This window comes from Haemorhous mexicanus, chromosome 1, assembly GCF_027477595.1.
Source record: "Haemorhous mexicanus isolate bHaeMex1 chromosome 1, bHaeMex1.pri, whole genome shotgun sequence".
Lineage (NCBI taxonomy): Eukaryota > Metazoa > Chordata > Aves > Passeriformes > Fringillidae > Haemorhous > Haemorhous mexicanus.
In genome coordinates this window covers 36,040,226-36,065,533 of record NC_082341.1, presented here as the reverse complement: position 1 = coordinate 36,065,533, position 25,308 = coordinate 36,040,226, and the positions used below count along the sequence as shown (strand labels likewise).

The 25,308-nt window shown below is 36.5% G+C and overlaps 1 protein-coding gene across 2 annotated transcripts in view; it reads left to right on the top strand.

Annotated features, from left to right (window-relative positions):
- Positions 1 to 25,308, top strand: part of TBC1D5 (TBC1 domain family member 5) — a 317,365-nt gene that overhangs the window by 165,080 nt on the left and 126,977 nt on the right. For both annotated transcript variants that reach the window (XM_059845995.1, XM_059845985.1), the window contains 6 exons: positions 9,054 to 9,162; positions 10,913 to 11,002; positions 11,103 to 11,174; positions 13,504 to 13,571; positions 18,491 to 18,593; positions 24,290 to 24,378. In XM_059845995.1, coding sequence (XP_059701978.1) covers positions 9,054 to 9,162; positions 10,913 to 11,002; positions 11,103 to 11,174; positions 13,504 to 13,571; positions 18,491 to 18,593; positions 24,290 to 24,378 — 531 coding nt within the window. The remainder of the gene's footprint in view (positions 1 to 9,053; positions 9,163 to 10,912; positions 11,003 to 11,102; positions 11,175 to 13,503; positions 13,572 to 18,490; positions 18,594 to 24,289; positions 24,379 to 25,308) is intronic.

Sequence of the window (25,308 nt, the reverse complement as noted above, 5' to 3'; positions counted from 1 at the left end):
TTATTTTGAAATAAGAAAAATTAAATACAGAAGGCAATGCAGTGAAATTGTCACTGCCACTCCACTCCATAGTGCAAGGAGAATTCACAGCACTTGGATCCTTTCTCTCTTTCCACAAGGAAGCAGTAAAACTGGTATCCATATTAATTTTGTTTTATCCTAAACCATTTGCTAGGCTCTGTTCCAGTTGATTCCATTTATGTGCAAAGAGGCCTTTTCAGTGTGAATTAATTTTGTCTGGGAGCTTGTAAACTCTCTCCTTGATTCTTCTGAAAGATCATGTTCATAATGTGCTAAGAATCTTTCTCTATATGTGGTAATCTGTGCCAGTACTCTCATTTTGTCAGTTTGTGATGCTGTTAGGAATTCCATCTTGCAATCTCCTTTTTCCAACAAGAGAAAGTGACTGTTTTCACTGATCACAGGTTTCCTCCAATAAGTTCTTTTTTACTCCAAAACCTGGAAGATCACTGTTACACCTATTAAAAGCTTAGAAGATTTCTGATTTCCTCTGAATTCTTTAAAATTGCATTTTTTTTTTTTTTCCTTTTAAGGAGACTTACATTATTTCCATCTCTTTCTTGTCAATTTTGTGTTATTTACTTCTTCCTTCCATAGCTGATCCTTGCTGCATTCCTTGCCTGGTGTTCTAAGGAATTGGTGAATGATATCATAAAACAAGGAAGAAGAAATTGTGATTAAGGAACTGAAAACCCACATTCAGTACACTTTTTCTAAGATACAGCCTTTTCAACACATATATTTTGGATTTTTTGATCTTTTCCAATGAAAATTATATTGCTTTCTAAAGACATAGAGATATTAATATGGACTTGATTTCGGATTTAATGCAATGAAATAGGGAAAAGCAAATTTAAGACATTTGCTTAAAGCTTGAGATGGTTTTGACAGAGAATCAGAAAGGAAGGATTGAGTTACCAACACCTTTTGTTGGTGGAATGCTTTTTTTTTATGGATTGGCTGCAAGAAGGAAAGACTTAGATTGTGAAGAGAGACCATGGAAAAGAGAATGGTAATCTCTAAAATCCATGGAAAGCAAGTGAAAATTTCAGTTCACTTCTGATATATTCTGTTGTACTTGAAAATCAGCATGCATGACACCACAATCAACTGATGCAATATTTTCCTTTACTAATGCCTAAAGTGGTGTTCATTATGAATTTCTTCTACTTTTTCACTCTCAATAACCTTCAGACTTTCATGGCAATTGGGAGATGTGACTTCGGACAGGGGGAGATTTTCAAGAAGGCTAAGAAGGAGGATTCAGGGAAATGGGCGAGTTAGCCACACCCTGGCCCCAGGAAGATGGAGAAGTAGGTGATATGCTGGGGGCTGGAAAAAGGACCTGGGGGGTCCTGGCAGGCACCAAATTGAAGATGAGTCATCAGTGCTCCTTGCAGTGAGATGCATTAGGAGCAGTGGTGCCAGCAGACCAGAATTAGTAATCCTTTCCCTGTAATCCAGGGGGATTGCCTGGAGTGCTGTGTCCAGTGCTGGGCTCCCCTTTACAAGAAAGACATGGGCATACTGGAGAGTGGCCAGAAAAGGGCTGCTGAGATAGTGAAGGAAATGGAGCAGCTCTTCTCTGAGGGAAAAAAAAAAAAATTGAGAGAGGTGGGAATGTTCAACCTGGAAAAGAGAAGGCTCGGGGCATCTTTCTGAAGTCTGTGAGTATCTAAGTGAAGGGTAGAAGGGACACAGAGACAAGCTCTTTTCAGTGACAGCAACAAATCAGAGCTAATGGCCACAAACAGAAGTACTCGAGGTTCCATCTGAGTATCATAAGACATTATTACATCTGGTTTTTAGTTGGTTGATTTGTAGAGCTGTAGCTTTTAACTTCTCTTGTGTCCTACAGGAAGCTCTTACCTTTTCTCTTCCTTAACGAATGCATGTTTGCATAAGAAGGCTGCACGGTTGTGAACACACACAACTCACAGAGCTCTGCCTAGCTTTGGGTATGAGCAGAAGGGTTAAACAGCAGAAGCTGTAGAACTGTGTAGTCAGGAGAAGTAGGAAGTAATGTTCCTCATGTACATGCAAAGGATTTCAAAGGTATTGGGGTATTTAAACTGCAAAGCTTTGACTCTGCAACTGTCAAACTCAGTTACAATACAAAAACTAAAATAGTTGAACATAATATCAACATTTTGTCTCACCATTCTGTAAATGTATGCAGAAAGTAATGAGGAGAGGAAAATGTGCTGGTGAAATTTAGACTTCAAAATGGCTGTAACAAGAATTCTTCTGTAAGAGCTGAAGTGGTAAAGGGTTGGAAATTATGTGCCTTCCAAAGGCCAAACTTGGCTCTTTGGCTGAGAACCACCAAGGCCAAGTGGACAAATATGGAATATGGAGAAAGATATCTTTGGGTTTTGCGTCAGACCTAGTACTATGAGGAAGGGTGCTGGCAGAGCATCCTGCTGCCAGTGCAGCCTTATTTCAGTTCCCAAAACTGTGCTGCACACTCACTGGTAGCTTAAAGAGCATAGCTAACTAATAACTTTATTTGCTGGAATGTTTGCCTTAAGAAAGTGATTTTACCTTTCTTCACACAAACCTTTTTAACTGTATGTCAGCCAAAAGTAGATGAAACCTGAACTGTTTAGAAAAATCTGCCCTTTGAATGTTCAGCCTCCCAGCAACACAGCCATGCATATTCACACTTACATGGCTGTTAGCTCTGCCACGTATCCTGAGGCAGGACTTTGAGAAACAGAGGAAAATACATGTATTTTCCAAGCAGACTGATAAGCCTTCACATTAAAGCTGTCAAGTGGATTTTCAGGGTAGCAAATAGAAATGTGTGTGTTTCAGAAATATTTTTTTAGAAACTCTACTTCTTATTACTTGATACTACCTTTCAATTGGATTTTTTCCTCTGTTTTTATAGAATTAACTCTCTTTATTACATTCTTGAAAGTTGCCTCACTTTTTTCTCAACTGTTGATTTTATGACAGAATAAATAATACAAACTATGCATGTTTCTTGGATTTTATGCAGTATGTTTGAAAGGAATTGTTGCCTCTGTTTAAATACTTAAATATAGATACTTGATGTTTCTATCAATAAAGATCTCATATTGCAAAACATATGACACAATAATTTGAGAATTGGTTTTCTTTCTGATGGACTGTTCACTAGCCTGTTGCTTCATTGGGTGCCCCTGAGGAGCCGAGTTTGGGTCTCAACATTTTAAAAAGCACTTTCTGAAGATTAAAACCAGTATAAAAATGTGAAATTGGCTTTTCTAGAAGCACATATGCCATTGTTTTAAGATGATTTTGTCAATACTAGCAGAACTGCTCAAGAATTTTCTTTGTATCTCTCTGAGGCTATCTGTTTTATCCTTTAATATTGGTCTAGAGGATTGAATAAGCTTGAGATTTAGATTGAAATCCTAAATATGTATGCAAATGTTTCTGTGATATAGCAGTATTCTTCCATAGACTGAGAATATTCTTTGTTATATAAATGTTGTTGTAAATATCAAATTGGTCTTGTTTCTGCAAGGACTCAAAAAAAAAAAAGTATTTCCAAACTTAGAATGAAATATTTTAAAAAGGCACGAGACAAAATAATGATACACACTATCTGATGACCCAGTATTGGTATTGGTTTCTTTGTAAACTGCAGTTTCACCTCAACATGTATTATGGACAGTAATATTTACCTGGTAGATCTGAGCCCCTGCAGTCCCAGAACTGAAACTTTTGCCCTTTTTCAGTGACATAGATTGTAGTTCCATGTCGTTCTTCACATTTTTACATTTCTCTGGGTTTTAGTGTCTACCACAGAGTTTTGGTGTTGTCTGAACATGATGGTACAAAAATACTTCAAACACTAGTTTTAGACTTTGGCAGGATCTGAATTCTTACATTTCCCCAGCTTTATCCTCTAAATCAGTAAATGCAGCAGCAGCAGTTATTGCTGTCTGTGCTATATCAGTCTCCCTCAATTGTATTTCTTCCTCATCTGAACTGAGTATGTATTTTGTAAGGAGCCTTAATGGGCTACCATTGCATTCTTCTGCATCTCTGTGCTTGATGTATTGGTTTTACCATTATGCTGGAGATTGAAATTTAGCAGCAGAGCCAGAGGCCGGTGTTCTGCTTCTGCCTGTGAATAGAGGAAAGTCTTTGTTACCTCTCTCCAACATGAACAAGCTCAATGTTGCCTCAGTAAAGCTCTTGGAACTATTTGAATTTCAGAGTTATTTCCTGGGCATATTGTTAGATTATTGATGTCGTGTGTTCTGAAAAAGTTTATAGTTGCTCGTTCCTTGATAGCTGAGCAATAGTGGGATTCCAGTGACTTTTACTAAGGTGTTAGACCTTAGAGATTCACATACCTTTTCAAGAATGCTATTTAAGTGCATGTAGAATTTTACTCAGACTTTCTGGAGTAAAGTCCTGCTTGTTGTGATCTCTACTAACAGTCAACTGAGAGGAACATTTCTGTTCCAAACTTCAGGCTTCTATCTGAAAATCTGGTGCTTGTAATTGCCTTAACAACAATCATATCCACAAATCATATCCTCTTGAAAAGAAAGAAAAATAGACTTCTATATATTATTTGCTCAGAGGTCAACCTCATTTCTTATAAGAAAGAGAGTGTGTGTCTTTAATTACAAAAAAGAGAGTGTGTGTCTTAGAGCAGACCCCAGTATACAATTCTTTGGCAGAGAGATTTAAACTCTTGTGGTTATGGCATAAGTGCGTGCTTCAAAAGATGGAAAGGAACAGATGAGAACTATGAACAGTTCCTGCAGAATTAATCCCTTCATTGATTTGCCTGCTTTTTCTTTCATACATATTGAGCACTTTTCCCACTTTGAAGTAATGCAACTCTCCCTAATTCATGCCAGTAGATATTTTTACATTGGACAGCAGAGATAACGCATATGAAATTAAGTTTCTTTAAGAACTATTAGTCCAGTAATTTCTTTTTCATTCAGGTCTGCATTGGTTTGCCATGGCCTGGTTATTGGTAGCAGGGGGGGCCACAAAGGTGGCTTCTGTGAGAAACTGCTGGGAGCTTCCACCATGTCCAGCAGAGCCACTCCCTGATGGCTCTGAAGATGGGCATGGTACTGGCCAAGACTGGACCAGTTAGAAAGGTTGGTAATGCCTCTGTGATGACATATTTAGGAAGAAAATCAAAGTTGGGCACACACAGTTTTTCTTATAGTCAGAGAAGAGAAGGAGGTGAGAACATGTAAGAGAAAACATGGAGACACCAAGGTCAGTGGAGAAGGAAGGGGAGGAGGTGCTCCAGGCACCAGAGTTGAGATTCCTCTGCAGGCTGTGGTGAAATCTATGGTGAAGCAGCTGTGCCTCTGTAGCCCATGGGGATCCAGGGGAATGCAGAGATCCACCCGCAGCCCATGGGGGAGGTGCCTACACCAGAGCAGGTGGATTCGTGGAAGAGGCTGTGATCCAGTGGGTGACCAGGTGGAGGGAGGGAGCCCCTGCTTCCAGGCTGGAGCAGCTTGTCCTTGGAGGACTGCACCCCGTGGAGAGAGTGACCCATGTTGGATCAGTTTTGGGAGGACTGTGTGCCCATGGGAGAGACTCATGTTTGCAGCAGGTGCAGTTTGGCTGCTGCTCGTGAGCATGGACCCATGCCAGAGAAGTTCACAGAGAACTGTCTGCCATGGGAGGGATCCCATGGCCTCACAGGGGAAGGACTCCTCTCCCTGAGCAGCAGAAGAAAACCTTGGATGACAAACTGAGCAAGCCGCCATACCCTGTCTCCCTGCGTTGTTGGTGCAAAGGAGTAAGGGGCTGGGGGGGAAAAAGGTGTTTCAAGGGCTTCTGTTACTTCTCATTATCCTCTTCTGACTCTGTTAGTAGTAAATTTACTTTGCAACTTTGAGGCTCTTTTGCTCTTGAAGTGTTTTCTCCCTGTCCTTATCTCAACTCCATTTTTTTCTCTCCTCTCCCCAGCTGTGGCACGGGAGGTTGAGGGAGCAGCTTTGGTGGATGCCTGGCATTGGGCCAGTGTCAAACCACAACAAGGTCTTATATTATATGTATTAATTATTATTATGAAGACTTTACAACATGCACAATAGTACATCAGACAGGATACTCAAATAAGAATCTGAAATGAAAAATATTTACAAAATAATCAGAAAACATTAACATTGACATTTGCCTTTAATTGTACAGTCTACAGGTGATATAACACAGGATCATGCATTTAATTTCCGAGTTTGATTAAAAGTAAATGCATGTGCTTATTCATAGTTTAGGTGGTTCCTATTAGCTCTTGAAGTCCTTCACTGCAGTGAAGCAAATGGAATATGGTAGACTTGAGTTCCAATCTTCATCGCTTATTTCATGTTGACCGGTGGGTTTTCTGCAATCCTGGGTTAACAAGGCTCTTAGATAGTATTTTACATAGTAGGGCTATATAATTTTAAACTTTATCTTTTTAGAATTGATTGCTTCTTCATATTAAACAGTGTTATCACTATTAAAAATCTCTGGAATTGTAAAGCTTAATTTATTAGTCTTTATTCAAAATACTTGAGAAATGAATTAGTGAATGCTGTTCAGAAAGGATTTTAAATATCATTCAGCTCTACTAAAACTGAGGCAGATTCCAGCTTCCAAGTAATTTCTTTTTCAGTTGCTTATAACTTTTTTTGTGATCCTAGCAGCCAAGGGGGAATGCAGAGGAGATACGATCTTGCCAAATTTCTTTTGGCGGTTTTAAAAGTAATTTGGTTCAAAACGTGTTTGGAATTGCATTACTTTTTTTTTCTTTTTTTTTTACGGCATAATATCTGCACTAATACAATTTCAGAAGTGTTGAAATTACTTTCTTACTGTGTAGCAATCACTTCCAGCAGCTGGTGAGAAAAATAACCTGAAGAGTTTCTTTCCTCTCTGTTCTTTCTTTTCACAGTTGCACTGGTTGAAACCTTTTGCTAACTCAGCTGACACACTGGCATTTTCAAAGACATTGTGGGAATGTCATCCACTTGCAGAACAATGTGAATAGCTTCAGAGTCTGACCTGTTGTGTGCACAGGGGAATGTGGCACTCTTGAAACATAGCTACCTTAGGGAGGTGGCTTGGCAGGAGTTACAATGGCCAATGATGCTACAGAATTTACAATGGCAAATGAAGAATATTATACGTGATAGAAACAGGAGGGTTATTTAGATAGCCATAATATACTGTAGTTACTGAAGTATAAGTGGCTGTGAAAGAAAGGCCCAGATTTCTCTCAAGCTGTGTCTGCTGTATACCATACGTTGTATTTAAAGGAGACAGAATCGTGGTAAACAATCGTAGGCAGCTCCCTGCAGAAGGTGAGGATGTGTGGGAGACAAGGAGACAAAAATGACCAGATAGTCTTTCTGATTTGGAGACTGGGGGATGTGAGAGGAATGAAGGAAGCTGTTCCACACCATTGGAATGACTTGCTGCTCATTTGGTCACCTGGGGGTACTGGCACCTGGGAAAAGCTAAAGGCAGCCCTAAACCCTGCAGTCTAACGCTGGTGTAGGCATCTTTGCTCTTATCTGGAATACCTTCAGTTTTCAAAGTAATTAATAATCAAGACCCAGAAGTAAACACTTTTTTTTTAAAGGCTATGGTCCTAGCTGAGAGGTGGTACATTCACAAACACAGGAATTCTGGTCTCAGCATGAATCATGAGCTTGCTCCCGTCAGAGAGGAAGATGACCATCATCTCCTGTCTTGCAAAGTCTATTTCTCTACAGTTCTCAGCAGCAATATCTTACAATTCTGTTTTAAAAAACTCACTCTCTCAACTCAGCTTAAAAGGCTGAAAACTATCTAACTTCATCTTGCATATATTTAGGGCAATTTGCAAAACCAGAGTTTGCTGGTATTTAGTATAACCCACTCCATGACCCTCCTTAGCAGAGTAAATGTGGTGAGATCTTAGCCTGGAGTCATAATAGTAGTTTCCCTCTTCCTGGTTTCATTTGGTCTCCCAGGGAGAAGTAATAGTCTCCCATGTGACAAGGGAAGGAGGAGATTTTCACCTTAAGGACATGCATTGAAAATAAATCTGAAACACATTTCCTTGCACATAATTCAGCTCCTTACCTTGAAATTGCCCTTTGTATTTTAAAGTGGCTGCAAAAAGTCTGTGAGCAAGTCGTGGGCTACTAAGACTATCAGATGGCTTCAGCTGTTCTTGAGATTCATTTCAGTAGAAGTTGCAGGAAATACAGGTTTAATTCTTTTATTCAAACTCAGTAGATGGTTTGGGACAATTAATTTCCAATTGTTTCCCAGTAGAGCAGATTTACTTGTATATTAATGAGGCACAGGTGTTAGGCCCCTGGTGCCTGCATGCCTGGGAGGCATATTTAGGTTGTTTATCTAGTCAGCCATAGGTACTGCAAGGTACTCAAGCTTGCCTTTAACAGTTTATACAGTGAGGCTTTTTAATTTTTTGATGTTTTTTTAAATTTCCTAGCACCTGTTAAAATTTTAAAACTGATCATGTAGAAAGAAGTAGGAGTGATTTCAACAGTAAATAGCACTAAATGTTAAAGAAAGTCATCTTCTATGATGCTTAACTGCCCAGCTTGACATTAAGAAGAAAAGAAGGTTCATTTAAGCAAATACGTCATGTGAAGAGCTAATACAGTCAACAGTGTACTTTTCTGTTGCATATTTTTGGAATAGGTACTTCTTTGTCTACAGCTGAAACATGAATGTGCTTATATTAATATTCATTTTTCTTGTTTATTCACTGAACTGCAGTACCAACATTTTAGAGGAAATGGAATAGCCTCCATAGACATTATGAATTTCAGTAGCTGGCATAATTATAGCGATCTACATATTCATTAAATCCAAAGAAGAAATGTGTCCAAAAAAACAGCCATGCGTTTAGAAGTGGTACACAACTAAATATATACATTTTAAAAAGTTGCTTTCCTCTGCTTATCCAAAATTGTATAGTGTCATATAGTCCTTAAATCAGCTAAGGCTTTTTTTTTTGTTTGTTTAAATGTTCATTCCTTTTGCTTTTGCAGTAAAGAATGGGAAGAACTATTTGTAAACAACAATTACTTGGCAACAATACGGCTGAAGGGGATTAATGGGCAGCTGAGAAGCAGCAGGTTCCGTAGTGTTTGCTGGAAGGTAAGAAGAGAAAATATTTATTTACAGTTTGTGGTTGCAATGTATCAACACATTACCTGATGCGCTGGAAGATTATTGATGCAAAGAATCATGAATTTTCCAAGAGACTTCATCCCAATGTTTTCCTACTCGTTTTTATAATTCATTGGACATTTGCTAACCACATCAAATTGCTTTAAAGCTGAATTGCAGGAAATAGCAAAAGAATCCTAGGAAAGTATATCTTTGTGCTGGTGATATGTTTAGAATTAAACGCCACACAGCCATCTCTCCTCTCAGTATCTGTGCATGGAAGTCACGCACTGGAAATAGATAGGAAGTTAGTCTAAAAAATTACAGTTTTGTGGAATTTGGGACTGCTTTACAATCAGTCTGATGCTTCTGCTAGCTGCTTTTCCCAGTGAATTGAGAAAGTGAAGACCAATCCCTCTTGTAAGGAGTAGATGAAGAGGGAAAGAACATCTTCCAAAAGCAGAACAGCTCCTTCGTGGTTTTTTTGTTGGTTTTTTCTTTAAAGTAGCAGGGGAAGGAAGAGAGAAAGAAAGCAAGGGGTAGCTCTGTTCCAAACAAATTTTTTGCAATGACATCAAGTCTTCTGTTGTGCACTAACTCTGATAGTAGAGAAAATTTTTTCTAGTAGAGTTACTATGTGTTAATGCTGATCATTTAAATTACCTCACTTGGAATTTCTGAACCATCATTTTGGCACAGAGACCTATAAAAAGATATTTAAAATACTCCTTATACATGAATGAAAGAAAGAGAAAGTTTGAAATTTGAAATAAATGTAACATTGAACTAGTTTAAAGTTAATGAAAATATTTTATTCAGCAAGCCCAGTGAATATATGCCACTTGCACTGTTTTACCAGTTTGCTTCTTTTTAAATCTCTAAATTAGGAGACTATAACTCAAAGCCCTGAACTAACACAAACAAGTCCTTCCCTGTCTACTAATTAAATCAAGGAATGGTTTTAGTTTAGAAATAAGGCAAGGTTTATTTGCTTTTCCCAATATGCATTAGGGCTCTGTTGTTAAGTTCTGAAATTTTAAATTTTTTTTTTAGTTATTCAGGAATGATTTGTCAGTACTTCTGTTTGTCAGTATTACTGTTTCTTAACACTTTACAATGTGCAAATAAAAACATTGAAAAAGCAAGAAAATACTGGGGTTTTTCCTTGCTTCAAATGCAATTAAACAGTATTTTGCCCTGCATATTTCTTTCTAACCCTTTTCAAAGAGACATGAAAAAACTGAGATGTTGGCATTCTCAAGGACTTTCTGCAAAACTGCCTCTCTTAGCTTCTTGTACAATTCTAGAGCATGTTGTGTTTCTTACATTGGGTATATCCCTCAGTGCTTAGGTCCTGCTCTGTATTTGTGGTTCATTTTAAGCACATTGCATTAGGTCATCAGTGCTACCTAAATAGCTTCAAGTTTTGTATATTTTTTTTCACATCTTTCCATTTTGCTTCTGCCTTTGAAGTCGCCATCAACTTTGCTGTAGCTGTAAGAGTTTACAAAGCTTGAGTTCATGGCTTCAGTTGACTTTAATGCTTAATTTTGCCCTATAGAACTACTGTTGTTCCTAGCTATTTATTTATGGACTAGAAAGCTCTAAAACCAGAAATATTTACAGCTCTTTGCTTTCTCTTTTTTTTCTGGGGTGGTTTATGCTGTCTGATAGGATTTATATGAAAAGCTATGTAAAACTGATGAAACCTAATGAATTTATTTTGTTTTGCTAATAGTTATTTCTGGATGTTCTACCACAAGATAGAAGTCAATGGATTAAAACCACTTCAGACTTAAGAACTTCTTACAGTAAGATCAAAGAAATTGTAAGTTGATACAAAATAGGTTCTCATACTTTGGCATAGATATTAACATTTATAGCATAACAGAAGAGGATTTGATTTTTTTTTTCCTGTTTTTACCTAGCACATTACAAACCCTCGGAAGGCAGGGCAGCAAGATCTGATAATCAACAACCCACTCTCACAGGACGAGGGGGTAAGTTAACTCTACACGTGCTACTAAAATTCTCTTCTTCATACTGACACAAGTGAGTTCTTGCTGAAGTAGGCAAAATGGCAGGTGCCAAAATCTCCCTCCTGTATGTTCAAACTGACTTGTGTTAACAGTTGTTCCACAGGTTCTGCTGGACAACTGGAAATGCTCATTTCCCGTTCCTATTCTGATTTTTAGGGCTTAATTCAGGGAAGGCTGTGGTAAAAAAAAAAAATCAGTGCTGGACTATTTTTAACTGATATTCTTCTTTATCACTGTTTGTTTTCATTTTATACATCAAATGTCTCTAGTTTAAAAAGTGTTCAAACAGTCAATATGAGGTGAATGTTGTTTACAGAACAATGAAGTACCCTCCTCTGGAAGATTGTTCAGCCTTGGACAGTTATTTTACTGCATTTTGTTATACCTGAAAAGCTTTCAAGAATTTTATAGCACATCTCTTTAAGCTTTTCTGTTAATTATGTTACCATTGTTACCATCAAAATTCTTTTTTATCAATTTTTTAAAATAACTTAATGCCATGAAAATACATTGTTTGGCTGCACTTAATAGATCTACACTTGAAAAAACTGTCTCAGATATCTCTGGTGATATTACTCCTGTTTTTTCCACAAACAGAAGCCCATATTTCATCTCTAGAGTGGTACTGTGCTCCTTATTTAATTTAGAAGGAGAGAGCTCTGCAGCTGTTATGACTGTACACATCATCAAACTATTCTTGCATCCATCTGGACAGAAAGTTGTGTCAAAATGTAAAAGATTTAAAGCATTTCTGCTGTAGTTTGTGATTATACACAGTAGCTCAACCTGCTTTCTGCCTGTGGTGTCTTTCAGATACGGAAAACAAAGGTTAACATGTCAGAATATGTGGCAGGGGATTAATCTATAACAGAAAGCCACTGACCAGATCAGGCACAGGACTGTAGAACAAAGTGCTTTTGAGCCTCTGCTGTGACTTAATGTTACACCCATTTTGTGTCCTGATTTTTCCTTCCTTTTGCAATGCAGCTTCCGTTTGCTTCCTCTGTTCTGATGGGCCAGGGTGGGAGCAGGGACAGGGGAGTTCCAAAATGTGGTCTGCCTGCATGAAAAGAGTTGTGAATTAAAAACATACAGTGAGTACTCACTGTATGTAAGACATTATCAAAAATATAAGTATTTTTGAAGTCTAGGTTTTTTCCCAAGTTGTAGCACAAATATAGCAACTAATTAACCTGGGGTTTTGTTATTTTACTTCCCTTCCCATAGATAGCATTACTTTGCTTTCTCTTTTCTTTCTGTGGAGCATAAGCCGCCATGGCAAAGAATTGCTTACCGGGAGGCAAGAAATTGTGGAAGTATTATACAGACTCTGTACTGTATTTCATTGACTGGTGCTGCTGCTATTTGAAAACTTACCTAGCCTGCATGAAGGCTGCTATAAATTTTGCTCCATCTGTATTTTGATCAAGCTACCAACCCTTTACAATAAAGAATACAGTTTCGAATACTTTTTCTGGAGCGTACAATTAACAGCACTTCCTGACATCTTTCTGGTTAGCTTTTACAACATGTTTGTAAGCAAGGCATGGAAACAAAAGAGAGAGCATGAAAATGGTCATAAGCATAGCTACAGAAGGGGCTGAACCTACTTCATATTCTTTTGTTTAATATTTTTTATTTTGATAGTGAGCTTTAAATACTCTGGCTTTTCCTATCATAATTTTGTTTAGAATGGCCAGTCTTGGTCTTCAGAGTAGATTAGAATGATGATGTTTTCATAATAGGTTTTTGATTATCATACACTCCTTATATGATTTTGTCTCCACTAAAACGAACTAATTTACTCCCAAACAATTTCTTATTATGGATATTGCAGCAGCTTCCAATTAAAGTTCCTACATCCGTAGAAGAGGTATGGTACAGTCCAGTGATACAGACCTTTTTCTTCATGTGAACAACTGGATTTTTTCCAGTTGAGTTGCTGGTTCTGACAAGTTTGACTTTACTCTGCCATTCTAAATATTCTTCCTAAAACCCAAACAAGTAACTCACAAACCTGTGGCCATCCAATGAGCAAATGCCGTAAGCCTAGGACAAGGATCCAGGAATTCAAATGTTTTTATTTCTGATCCAAACTGACTTTCTCAGATATGTTTTGCTGATCACCAACATTCTTTATCTCCCATAAAATACTGATATACCTGTCTACCAGGAATGTTGAGGATTAGTTTGTCGATATTTGTACAGTACTTTGCAGTACTTTGTACTTTATAAGCCTTAAGTATTAGTAGAAGACTTGGTTCCATACAATTATTTTTTCTTATTTCAGAGTCTTTGGAATAAATTTTTCCAGGATAAAGAGCTTCGAGCAATGATTGAACAAGATGTGACAAGAACGTATGTAGATCTTTAAGAGAAATTTCTATATATAAATTTATATTCTGCAATTTTATGTGGTATATATTTTATTGTGTTTTCTTGACTTTGGTTAGTGTAAATGTCAGGCTTGTTGAACATGAATGTGGGGAAACATACATTAAATGTATAAAAATACAACTTACATGGAGTAAAAAATGAGACAATTTAGCTGAACATTAAATCCCAGAGATTTGTTGGTATCATTGAAGAAAAGCTCTTCTAAATTAAGATATTAGGAGGTGTACTACTTGTGAAATTTAATGTAGTTTTCTGTATGAAGCAAAGAGAACATAAGAGAAGCTGAAAGGTCTTTTAACTAAATTATGATCATAATGAAAGACCGAACAGATTACTTTCCTAATTCTCAACACTTATTACAATCAATAATAAAAAAGCAGTTTGTAATTAGTAAGGGAAATGTCACTCATGTATAGAAGTTGAGAGGTTCTATTTTTATTTATCACTATTCTAGCTTTATTTGTCATATATGCCTTTTAAAATTTGTCCTAAAATTTGTCATATTACTATGATTATGTTTTCATCTTCTTGGCCCTTAGGTCATTCCTGTTTAGAAACTTGTTTGAGTTAGAACACTAAGTTCCTGAAAATATTTCTTTTCAGAGTGCAGGCATTGAGTAATGTGTAAATATAATTAAATTCAATTACTGGTTTGCTACCATGTGATATTTTACTGTATTGCAAATATTTTTCCTTATAACTTGAAAAAAGCGATGATAGTTGTAGATTCTACAAATCCCAAGCTTACACATTTTCATTTACAGGAACCAAGTCATGCAGAAGAAATCATTGCAGTCTGGTTTTCAAGTATTTTACATGTCCGTCCCCAGACCCATTCTTGAATGTATTTTGCCATGAGATGTATAATTAAAATCTGAGTATACTTTCATGTGCATTCTCACAACAGATGGTATTTTTTGTTTGTTAAAGGAAACAGTTCAGGATGTTCTAAGATTAAAATATATATGTATCTAAACTATAATTGGAGAATGAAAAGTTTTATGGAGGTTATGGTGGATGTAAGATTATTATTTAAATATATATGTATATACACACAAATTCCAGGCTCTCACTGTGGGAAATGGCAAAGTAGTATTGACTAATATCAGTAATAGTGACTAAAGAAATTTTCATTAATGCATTTATACAAAATAACATCAACCTGCAAAAATAGTAGTATATATGGTGTCATCAATAACAAAATAAGTCAAGCAATGAAAAAGCAAAATTTATCAATGTATTTGATAAGCTACATGGATTTTATATGTACACTTTTTTGTCTATTCATAAAACATGGTATGTATTTTTACATATACTTATTTATCTATTTGTAAACTATAATTATTTTAAGAAGCCGTAAATTCTTCATTCTGTGGCTTTAGATGTAAAAACCCTCTCTTTTTATTTACATTCTTTAAATAAATCCTTGGATTTAGAATTTTAAAAGTTAGAAATTCATCATTAGTTTACAATGCTTTTTATTAAAAGTTAAAATAATTATTATATTCAATTTCTATAATCACTGCTTTCTAGCTGCTGTTTCTTATTTAATGAATGTTTTTATATTCTTTGTCATCTAGTTCAGTCCTCCATCATCCCACAGCATCAAGTATATAATGCTGTAGAGAGTGATGCTAACTGCACACAGAGTAGCAAACCAGAGTTCCAGCTATCAAAACAGTAAAAAAATTACTCTATAATGCTTTTGTTAGAATTCCCTGAAGTGTGGTAACAATAAACAAGAAAAGCAGCTAGAATTAGGTTCCTAAAATTGGTATTGTTTTAAACTGGTTTAAACTTCAGGATTTTGCTGTCTAAAGGCAGCTGTAATAAAGTTTGTTCTTGTGTGTTTGCATGTTTGTTCCTATGCATTTTGAGAATCCTTATCTCACCTAATTATTGAGTCTGTGAAGCCTAAATACTCACAGCTGGGTTAATCATGCTTTAGAGTCTGTGTACCTGTAGAACTCTAGGACACAGATCATCTCTTCCTAAAGCATAAATACAGTTTTTGTCTGATAAATAACAGTGGAGACATGCAGTTTTCTTCAGTAATTATAAAAGGCTCCTAGCTCACCAGTACCTAACAAAACTTTAGTTTCCTAAAGTCAGGTGATAGAAGTCCAGTCCATAATGTCTACATAATGGTAACAGCTAACAATATTTGCAAGCAGGAAAGGATATTGTTAAGTTAGTCCCAACTCATTAGTGATCAATGTTTTTTAAAATTCTGTAGGAATAGAAATCAACAGATTGGCAGATGCAAAAGCCTTTAACACAAATTAACATACCAGGTTACTTGTTGGCATCACAGTGTGCATCTAGGGTTGCAAATGGCTAGATTTCATTACCCTCTTTCTCTCTCCAGCATTTTAAGAAACTAAAATGCCTAGGGGGCGTTCCCTGTAGACAGATTAAGTCACTATCTTCTCTTTTGTAGTAGTACTTTTATAGATCAGTCTACTTAGTTTCTGCTTCAGGAGTAACAGTCACAGTTTAGGATGATGGAAGGCATGTGAAGATGAGTAGTGGTGGGTGCTGGAGTTCCAAACTCTCCAACCCTCAAATAAGAAAAAACTTATATTAAAAACTGCCAGCATCAAAATAGCAGTGGAAAAACCACTGGAGAGCTACATCTTTCCTAAGTGTGTGGACAAGAGGGTAAGGAACAGCAGTCCATTGATAATGATCACCATTTCTCTCTGCCACCAAATTTCTGTTGTGCATTGTTTATTCATTTACCAGCTTGGTTCTTCAAATTTTTATGTCAAATTCTCTCTGCCTGTGGTGCAGGCATCCCTAAATCAGCTAAAGGAGTATTTTAAAAAGCTATATCTGATACACGCTGGTCTTCATTTTTAGAATGCAGGGATCTGAATGCACCATTGTTTCATTGTAGAGTTGTGGTAAAACAGTTTAGGAAAATTCCCATGTCCTTAATGCAGGCTTTCTCAGAGATGTAATTAAAAGTAATAGTCTGCTGTTCATGAAAAGTATCCTTACCTTGCTGATTTGACAGTCCTGTATTTCTTAAAACAGAGCTTTAATCATAAAATGACATTTTCCATAAAAATCCACCCTGAACTGATAGTTCCTTCATGATCTCTTCTATTTACATTTACTATAATTAATACTTCAGCCAGCTTATTCCTGAGTTCATTATTATCCTTTCTGTTACAATCTCTGGTATTACTAGATCCTCACAGATATCTCTGTGTATTTTTGAGTTTTCTTTGTTAGTCTTCTGTTCCTAAACTTCATAGGGCAGGCCTGAATAACAGTCCTTCAGAAATAATCTCTTCAAACCCCTAAATTATGTCGATTGCCATCTGCTGTAATGCACTTTTGGTCTCAGCTGTGTCCTTCCTTTACAGTAATGTGATTAGTACAAGTGCATACAAGTTTCCAAATGTTGGTCTACCATTACCTCCACCAGGTGCCAGGAAAACATTACACCTCTCATCCCAGTGCCTCTCTCAGGACTTCAGCACCACTGTGTTTAAGCCACAGTGTCTTCTCTGCCTTGGCTCTTGATTCAGCTCCTTCATCTGAGGACTTCAAAGCACTTTCCTAGCTTTAATTAGTTCTGTTTCTGTGCTTGCCTGTCATCACCTCTGTGAGATGACCACAGTGATTAGCAATTTTAATAGCCTTATCTGAAGTAATTTGTTCTAATTTTCTGTATTGTTTCTCAGTGACAGGCTTTACAATAGTCTTAAATACATCTGATCTAAAGTATAAGATTGTAGCTCAGACCTGGGAAACTTGTTTGAAGAAATCTTATCTCAAACCATGTGATTTAATTCTAAAGCTGACTAAAATACAACTTATTTCAGCACTCTAGCTTGAGGCCTACTGTTGTTGTCTTTTTAAAGTATTCTTCTGTTTTTCTTTGTCCAACTTTACCATTTCCTTTCTTTTTAGTATTCTACCTTTTCAGATTTTATTTTTTTGGCTCTGTATTTTATATTGCTCTGTATGGCAGTGGAGCAATGTGGTTTGGGGTGTTTGCTTTATGAAACATTTTTTGCCATCTAGTTACTTCTTCAGTAGCAATGAAAACACCTTTTCTGTACACTTATTTTAAGTAGGTCATACATAACTATTATATTTCCTACCTCCAACAGTCAAGGAGCAGAATGCACAGGTGAGAGTTGCTTCAAAGTAGCTGAAGACAGGAAATATTTGCATTTTCCAGTATGCAATTCAGTAACAGGATTTTCCCAGAAGCCTTTTTTCCTTATTCTCACACATGTTCCATTTCATTCGGATTCACCTAAAGTATTTGCCCAGATTGATTATTTCATAACTGTAAAGTTTATTTGTAATAGCTGTTAAAGACAGTGAGATGTCTAATTGTGTTGTATTGCAACAGATAGCAGTAAGAGATACTTGATTTTAGGATACTGGTTTTCATGTCAATTATGAGATATTTAAATAATCTTGTCATTAAATGATAATATTCCTTCAAATATTAAAGAAAAACTGAACCCTTGTGTATGTGTGTCTTCTGACATACTCAAATCTATTCTTCCCTTTCTTCCATTGTATTTCATTCTTGGGAATGTCTAGCTTTAATGAGATTAAAAGGGATTAGTTATTGAAATATAACTGTGATATCATCATACCTGTGTAGCAGACTGGTGTCTGTTAAAGAACATTGTTCATCATTTCAGTTGCAAAACAAATGTAACAAATTGTTAGAAATATTTAACTCTAGCAACACAGAGCATCTCTTACCTAAATAAGAGATGCTCTTTAGGTAAGAGCATCTCTTATTTAGGTAAGAGATGCTCTTACCTAAAACCTCTTTCAGAAGACCAGCAACTGGCATTCTGTGTGCTCTATTGTTTACTTTTGCTGTATTGCTTCATTTTCAGCTTTCCTGAAATGCAGTATTTCCAGCAAGAGAATGTAAGGAAAATTCTTACAGATGTTCTGTTCTGCTATGCCAGAGAAAATGAGCAGTTGCTTTATAAACAGGTAATGAAAATACTGTACAGGTGGCATTCATTGACTCAACATTTTCTATATGGTTTGACAATAATGTAACTCTGTTGTATCTGAAGCTGTATCATAACGCTGAAGTAATCAAAGAGCTGCTTGTCAGCTGCTTGGTAAGTAAGCTCATTGAATAACATATGCTTTCTCCTCATAACACAGTACCTTAAGTTGTTTTCTTTAAGGTTGCTAAGTTTTCTAACTTTGAATTTCTTTATAAACATCTTTTTCTTTGTCATTGGTTAAGAAAGAAAAAAAAAACAAAGAAAGGCTTTCTCTGCTTAGGTAAAGAAAGTACACAGCAGGATTTAAAATGGCACTGAATAAACAAAAAGCATAGTGACTTCTGAAATTTAGACCAAGTTTACTATTTTAAGTTTTATGTAACATTTTAAGTTCTTCCCCAAAGTGCTAAAGCCACACAGTATGTTACAAAAAGATGTTTATCTAACCTTGTAGCATCCAAGTACAGTGCAGCTGACAAAATCCTCTGGAGTGAAGGGTAAGTAACTTTTACAGAGTTACTTGAAGGAGAGTCTGCTCAAACCATTTTTGGTAAAATAGTAAACAAAGCTTAAGTTGCACCAAGTCTGCATCCACCGAGTTAGTAAGTTAATTAATTCAGCATTTGTTCTGAAAGTTTTGAAGCAACTATAAACATGATATTGTATTCATATAGCAAGACCAATATGCAGAGTATCAACCAAAGCATATTTGTATTTGTTTCTTCACACAGTTATCTGTAGGCTGAGTAGAGACTGACAGACCGAGGGATACTCTGTGCATGGACAAAGGATAAACTGTAGGGGATCCAGACTGAGGTAGATAGAAAATTTGTCATGGCAAAAATACAGAGATTCAGTAATTGTGAAGATTTTTATAAAAGAGTCTGCTTTCAGGCATGGTCTGTGACCACCTTGTCCTCAAGCCAGGGAATAGGGTTGTTTCATGGAAACAAAGGGCATATGAGTTGAAGGAACACTTACTTCTGAAGAATTTCATAGAGATTATTAAAAAAATGGACTATATAGCTATAAAACATATGAAACATCTATCAACTGGTTATTTCTCATGTTTGACAGACAGTGAGCAAGAAACAGTCTTGCATAAGAACAATAAAAATGAGATCTAGGGGCTGTGTTTTGAAGGGTGCTGCTAAGAAAAATACTCAGCAGTATTCAGTCTCCTCTTTCTAGTGAATATAGGCCAGAGTACTGATGATGGGGAAATGGAAGAACACATTCCAGCTAATTTAGTCTATCATTTATTGAACAAGAAGTATTATTTTACTCTTTGATATGACTTAAAAGGACTTAATTACCCTCTGCTCATATTTAAAATCCTCTTGATTCCTTAGGAAAAATAATACCTTTCTATGTAGGGATGGAATATTTAGCCAGATCAAATTTTAAAAAAAAGAAAGCACTGCGTTTCATCACAAGCTGTTAAAGCTATTATTTTCTACTAGGTGACACCCCGTTTAACATAGACCATATTGTTAATAGTTATGGGATTTTATTGAATTAATGAGACTGTTATCATGTAGTAGAATGTCTTGCTGAGTTAATTGAAACTGCAGAGATTATATAAATGGTATTAATGAACTTTGACTGCCTGATGCCTCAGCTTTAATAAAGACTGCTTGGTGGGCTAAATGAACATAGGCAGATAAAAGAACAGGTTCAATTTTGTGAGCCTACAGGCTGTTGACAAAGGAAACTTCTTTACCTCTGTTTTCAACTAGTGTGCATCAATAGTGTAGTTCCAGGAAGGGATTGCTACAGGATTAAGAGGAGAGGAAGTGCAGAAAATTAAATTAATTTGGATCATGAAAAACTGTTGATTTAACCTCTCTAAACGTGTTCAGTATATCACCTAAGTCTTGCAGTGCTGTGCCATGTCCACAAAACAGTTAGTGATTGTGGTTTTCCTCTTTTGTTATGGACATGTGTTACTTTTATTAAGAGCTATGCTTTTTTCTTACCTCATTTTAAAAGGGAGGGTTTGTTTGGTTGGATTTCTTTAAAAATAATGCTCCTTTTAGCTTGTTAGTAAGATCCTACATTTTTGTTGCCATGCTCCTCTCTTGCTAGATAACATTTTTTTTCATTACCCTTCTCTGAATCAGCTGAAAAGAAATGGTTTATAGTCAACAGGATATGTTTTTTCCTTCTTTTATCAAATACCTATCTAGTAGTCAGTGACCCTCATGTAGTGTTTTTACCAGACTCATGCCCCACTTCCAATAGTAATAATAATAATTTCTGCTGCAGCAAAGCCTAGCATATTTTTGAGAAAATAATGAAGATTACCATTAATCCATCACTAGCAGATCATCTCCAAGTTGTTGTCTCCACAGTGACCTGAATACAAAGCCCAGATTAAGGATCTTGTCTTCATATGCAGTTTCCATTGTGGGGACTGGTCCTGTTGTCATCCATGAGAATTTCTCTGTCTTATTTGTATGACCACATACAAAAGATACAATTGCCATTAGAATGATAAAACTTGGCCAATGAATGAAGACTGATATTTTTTGTCTGTCAGCATCTGTCCCTACCCAATGTTATCTTCCAAAATATTTGGAAGAAGTTGTAGTTCCTTGATAATTTGCATACTTAGAGCATTCTGTTGAAACTACTACATAGCATCAGCATTACAAGAAGCAATCAATAATGTTTGTTTAATATGCATATATGCATTCAAGTTGTCTTTGTTGTAGGGTTTCTGGGTTTTTTGGCCAGTGTGAAGGAACATTTTATTTGATGAGGAAAAATATATTTGTATCCCTAGTCTAAAGGAGTAGAATGTTGTGGAGCTGTATTACAGTTTTTAAAGGCAGAATCTTCCCTAGGATCACTGAATTTTTAAATAGCAGCTGTAAATGTAAAATCTAAAGAGAGTAGTGTATTGTACTTAAGCAAATGTAAAAGCTACCCTTAGAGCTCTTCTGTAAGACTGGTGACAAAATTCTGGTTCTAGTTACACTGAAAGGAAATAGTGAAAATTAAGCTAAATTGCTAGGCTAACTATTGTTTGTTCATGATTTGATTGCCCCTAGAGAAGTCAATATAATTTTGAAATGCATTGATTCGCTTGTCATTGTAAGAATGCTGTAATTCTGGTTTTCTTTCTAAACCATAGACTGTATTATGAAATCAATATTTTGTTGTAGCTGGGAAGTGTCATAAAATTATCTGAGCTCTGTCAACTTATTTATTAACACTAAAGAGTTTTAGTAAACTGTAGCACTGAAAAAATATGTGTATGCATATTACACTGGTAGCTTTTCTTGCCAAGCTAAAAATCTCTAAACATTTGAAGTACTCTTGTAACTGAAAGATCAGAGGTATCTTTTTGAAATCCTGATATTTCATCATCTGTTTGTTTTGGTTTTGTTATATGTGGGCAGCCACATTATGATTCTATTTTATTATGGAGTTGATATATTATTATGTTGGAAGAATGTGTGATGTGCTTTTATCTTTTATAACTAATTCTTATTTTATGTCCTCTTTCTTTTTCTTCTGCTTATATGTTTACAGCTTAGGTGGTAGTTTTTTTAGATAGTCAAGTTTTCTGGCATTTCCATTTCTCCTATTTCATGTTTAGTATATCAGGGCGAATAAAAGATTAGATGTGGAACTGTTAATGAAGCAAGGGCCGTATGTGTGAAACTACAACCCTGGTTATTTCAATCTTCTTGCCACTTATATATTGTCTAATCCTGGACCTTTCTCCTTTGATAGGACCATAATGATTTAAGAAATCTAAACTTGAAAATTTGTAATCTAAACCATTTGTGGTGTTTTACATCAGCTTCTGAAATCAAATGGCTATATTTGGTTTATTTTGTTTTTCCTAACTGAATTTCTCATTAGGCTTCATCTTTTAAAGTAGCCCCTAAAGGTTCAGAAAAAGGAAGGGAAAGAAAACATCCAAACTTCAGCCCTGTCATTGAGGCTCTAACAGTCATCTCAGTCCTGAAAAAATTAAAATAAAATTTCCTAGGATTTCTGTTGATGGCCTACAGAGAGATCATCAAAACTATTGTCAAAAACTGTGCATCCAAGCATACTCAAAATGGTTAGAGAAGGTTTCCACATCTACTTCTCAGGTCAGTTGGGACTACTTAAGGAAAATCCCCATTACTTCAAATTCAAGTTCAAGGGTTTTGGTAGTTAATGCATCTGTTCAGTACATATGAAGCTGATTAGATAACTTAGTGATGTTGAACATTTCTCAGGTGCTGCATGGAATATCAGCTGCTATACCAGCAAAGCAGCAGGGTAGCTCACAAGCATGTAACACTTCCAGTGTTCATGTCTGTCCATCACTGAGGGGATTGGAAAAGCAAGTGCAGAGGGTTCTTACCTTGGAGCTGCACCTATTAAAAGTAGAACAGCTCAGGTGACCCATCAGCTGTCATGACTCCTGACAGCAACCTGAAATATTGATGTGCTTCTGGACCAGCGCCAGTGCTCATTCTGCAGCAGGATAGATGAGATAGTCTTCCTGGAACCCCTGTCTGCCCAGAGCACTTCCCTGAGTTGGGGCTGAGGCTCCACTAGATGGAATAGTTGCACCCTTGAACTGGAGCACTCCTGGCAGCAGGTTCTTCTTCCTACAGCTGGGCGAGGACTCCATCCAGAACCAGGCCCAGCAGGGGTAGCCTGGGCACTTGGCATCAAGCCCCTGCTGTAACTGATGGTTTTGGGCCAAGGTCAGGAATTCCCTCCCTTTGGAGTGGTCCTTGTGTCCAGAGGCAGACAGATAGATCTCGATCCTTCATCCCACTCGCTTTCATCACCAAAGGACTCCTCTCCCTTTTTTGTACGGCTGCTGCCTCCCCCATTCTAGGGCCTTTGTAGCTCCTACCTGCTGTCCTAGTCCCAGCACTGGGATCCCAACTCTCCTGGGTGGCCCAGCCATGCTTCTGATGCCAGCCCAAGCCCTCAACTGCCCACCCATGTTTTTTGTCCTGATTCCTGCCTATTTCTATGTTTTTTCTGTATCTTAATATAGATTGCATATATAAGTAGTACTCTGCAGTGGAACAGTACCAGGTCTTCTATGCATTGTGTTTAATGAGTTTATTTTGAATATTGACATAACAACTTATGAGAAACTGAAAGAGAACTGAAAAAACCCAAAACCTCATTTTAATTCTCATGTCTTTAGAAATTAAAGCTTCGTTTTCTTTCCCAGATAGCTACCCTTGTCTCCTTTGGAGCCTTCTGTTACACTTTTATCTATGGTTTTGGAACATTATAAAATACAAAATAATTTTACATTTTGTAATTTTTCTCTATTGCAGATCTCTGTACTGCAGATCATTATTATAATTATCATAAATAAAATTCATATTTATGAACACAGATCTTGAAGTAAACTGCCAGGTGCAGGGTTGCCTACCATTGCCAATTTGTTGTGTGTTGTGTGAGAAGAAGGGAGACTAACTTGTTTCTGTATATTATAGAAGAATAAACACTTGGATTTAATCAGAATTTAAGATAAAAGCCATTGATTATGAAACCATTCTGTTAACAGTGTGAATGAATGTTCATGTTATTTTAGTTAGTCTGCACCTAATATTGCTGTCTGCCTTATGCTATGCATTAGGAACTATTACATGACTGGAAAATCTAAATATACTTTTGCTCTCCTTTTATGTTTAGGGCATGCATGAACTTCTAGCTCCCATTGTCTTTATCCTCCATTGTGACCACCAGGCTTTTTCACATGCCAGTGAAGCTGCACAACCAAGGCAAGCATTGTGTTTTATTTGTATAAAAATCGTCTTTCTTTTAAAAATAAGCTGGCTGAACTCTAGCTTATAAATATGTGCTCCATAATTCTTTGTTTATGATTCAGAAATTAATATCAGAAATCGTTGCATCCTTGTGCTTTGATGGAAATGTCCTTATTTCATCTTTCCTACTGCAGCTTCTAAGATTTAGACATTGGCCTCTTCACAGACATTGGCTGGTAAAAAAATAGGGAGACAAGAAATCTAAGGAAAACCTTAATCTCAAAGCTTACAAACTTACCTGTGGTTCTACCTCATCCTTATTGCCAGAAGTGGTTTTGTTTTTGTCACTGCAGAAAATAGACAGATCAGTGAGCTCCACTCGTAGAGGAGACATCTTACCACCAACTCTCTTTCCTCATATCTTAAAAGGGGAAATAATCATTGAAGAAAAATTGTTGGGATTGATATTTCTTTCATCACCTGCAGTGTTGTAGTTGTTATATCCAACTATTCTTTGACTGGGTAGTAACATTACGTTTACCTATTGATCCTCCATTTCCTTCCATGTGTGTATGTGTGTATGCATGCAGTCATACTCATACATATAAAACACTGCATCACACGGTTGTCTGCTTTTATTCTTGCCCCATATGTAAGGCTTTTTTTTTAATTGAAAAAGAAAGAAGAAAAAAGAAACCAGTTTCATTCCTGTGATATTTAGGACATTTCATTTGGTTGCTTGCACACTGGAGTCCAGCAGTGAATAAAAACTAATTTAATTATGTGTGCAATATAATATAACCTCTGTAGGTACCCCGCAACGTGACTACCCAAGGGGAGTTAAGCATTAAGATGATTATTTACAAGTGTGTGTTTTTATTCAATGTCTGTCCTTAGATATCCTAAAATTACCTAGAAGATGCTCTTCAGTGCTAAACAACTTAA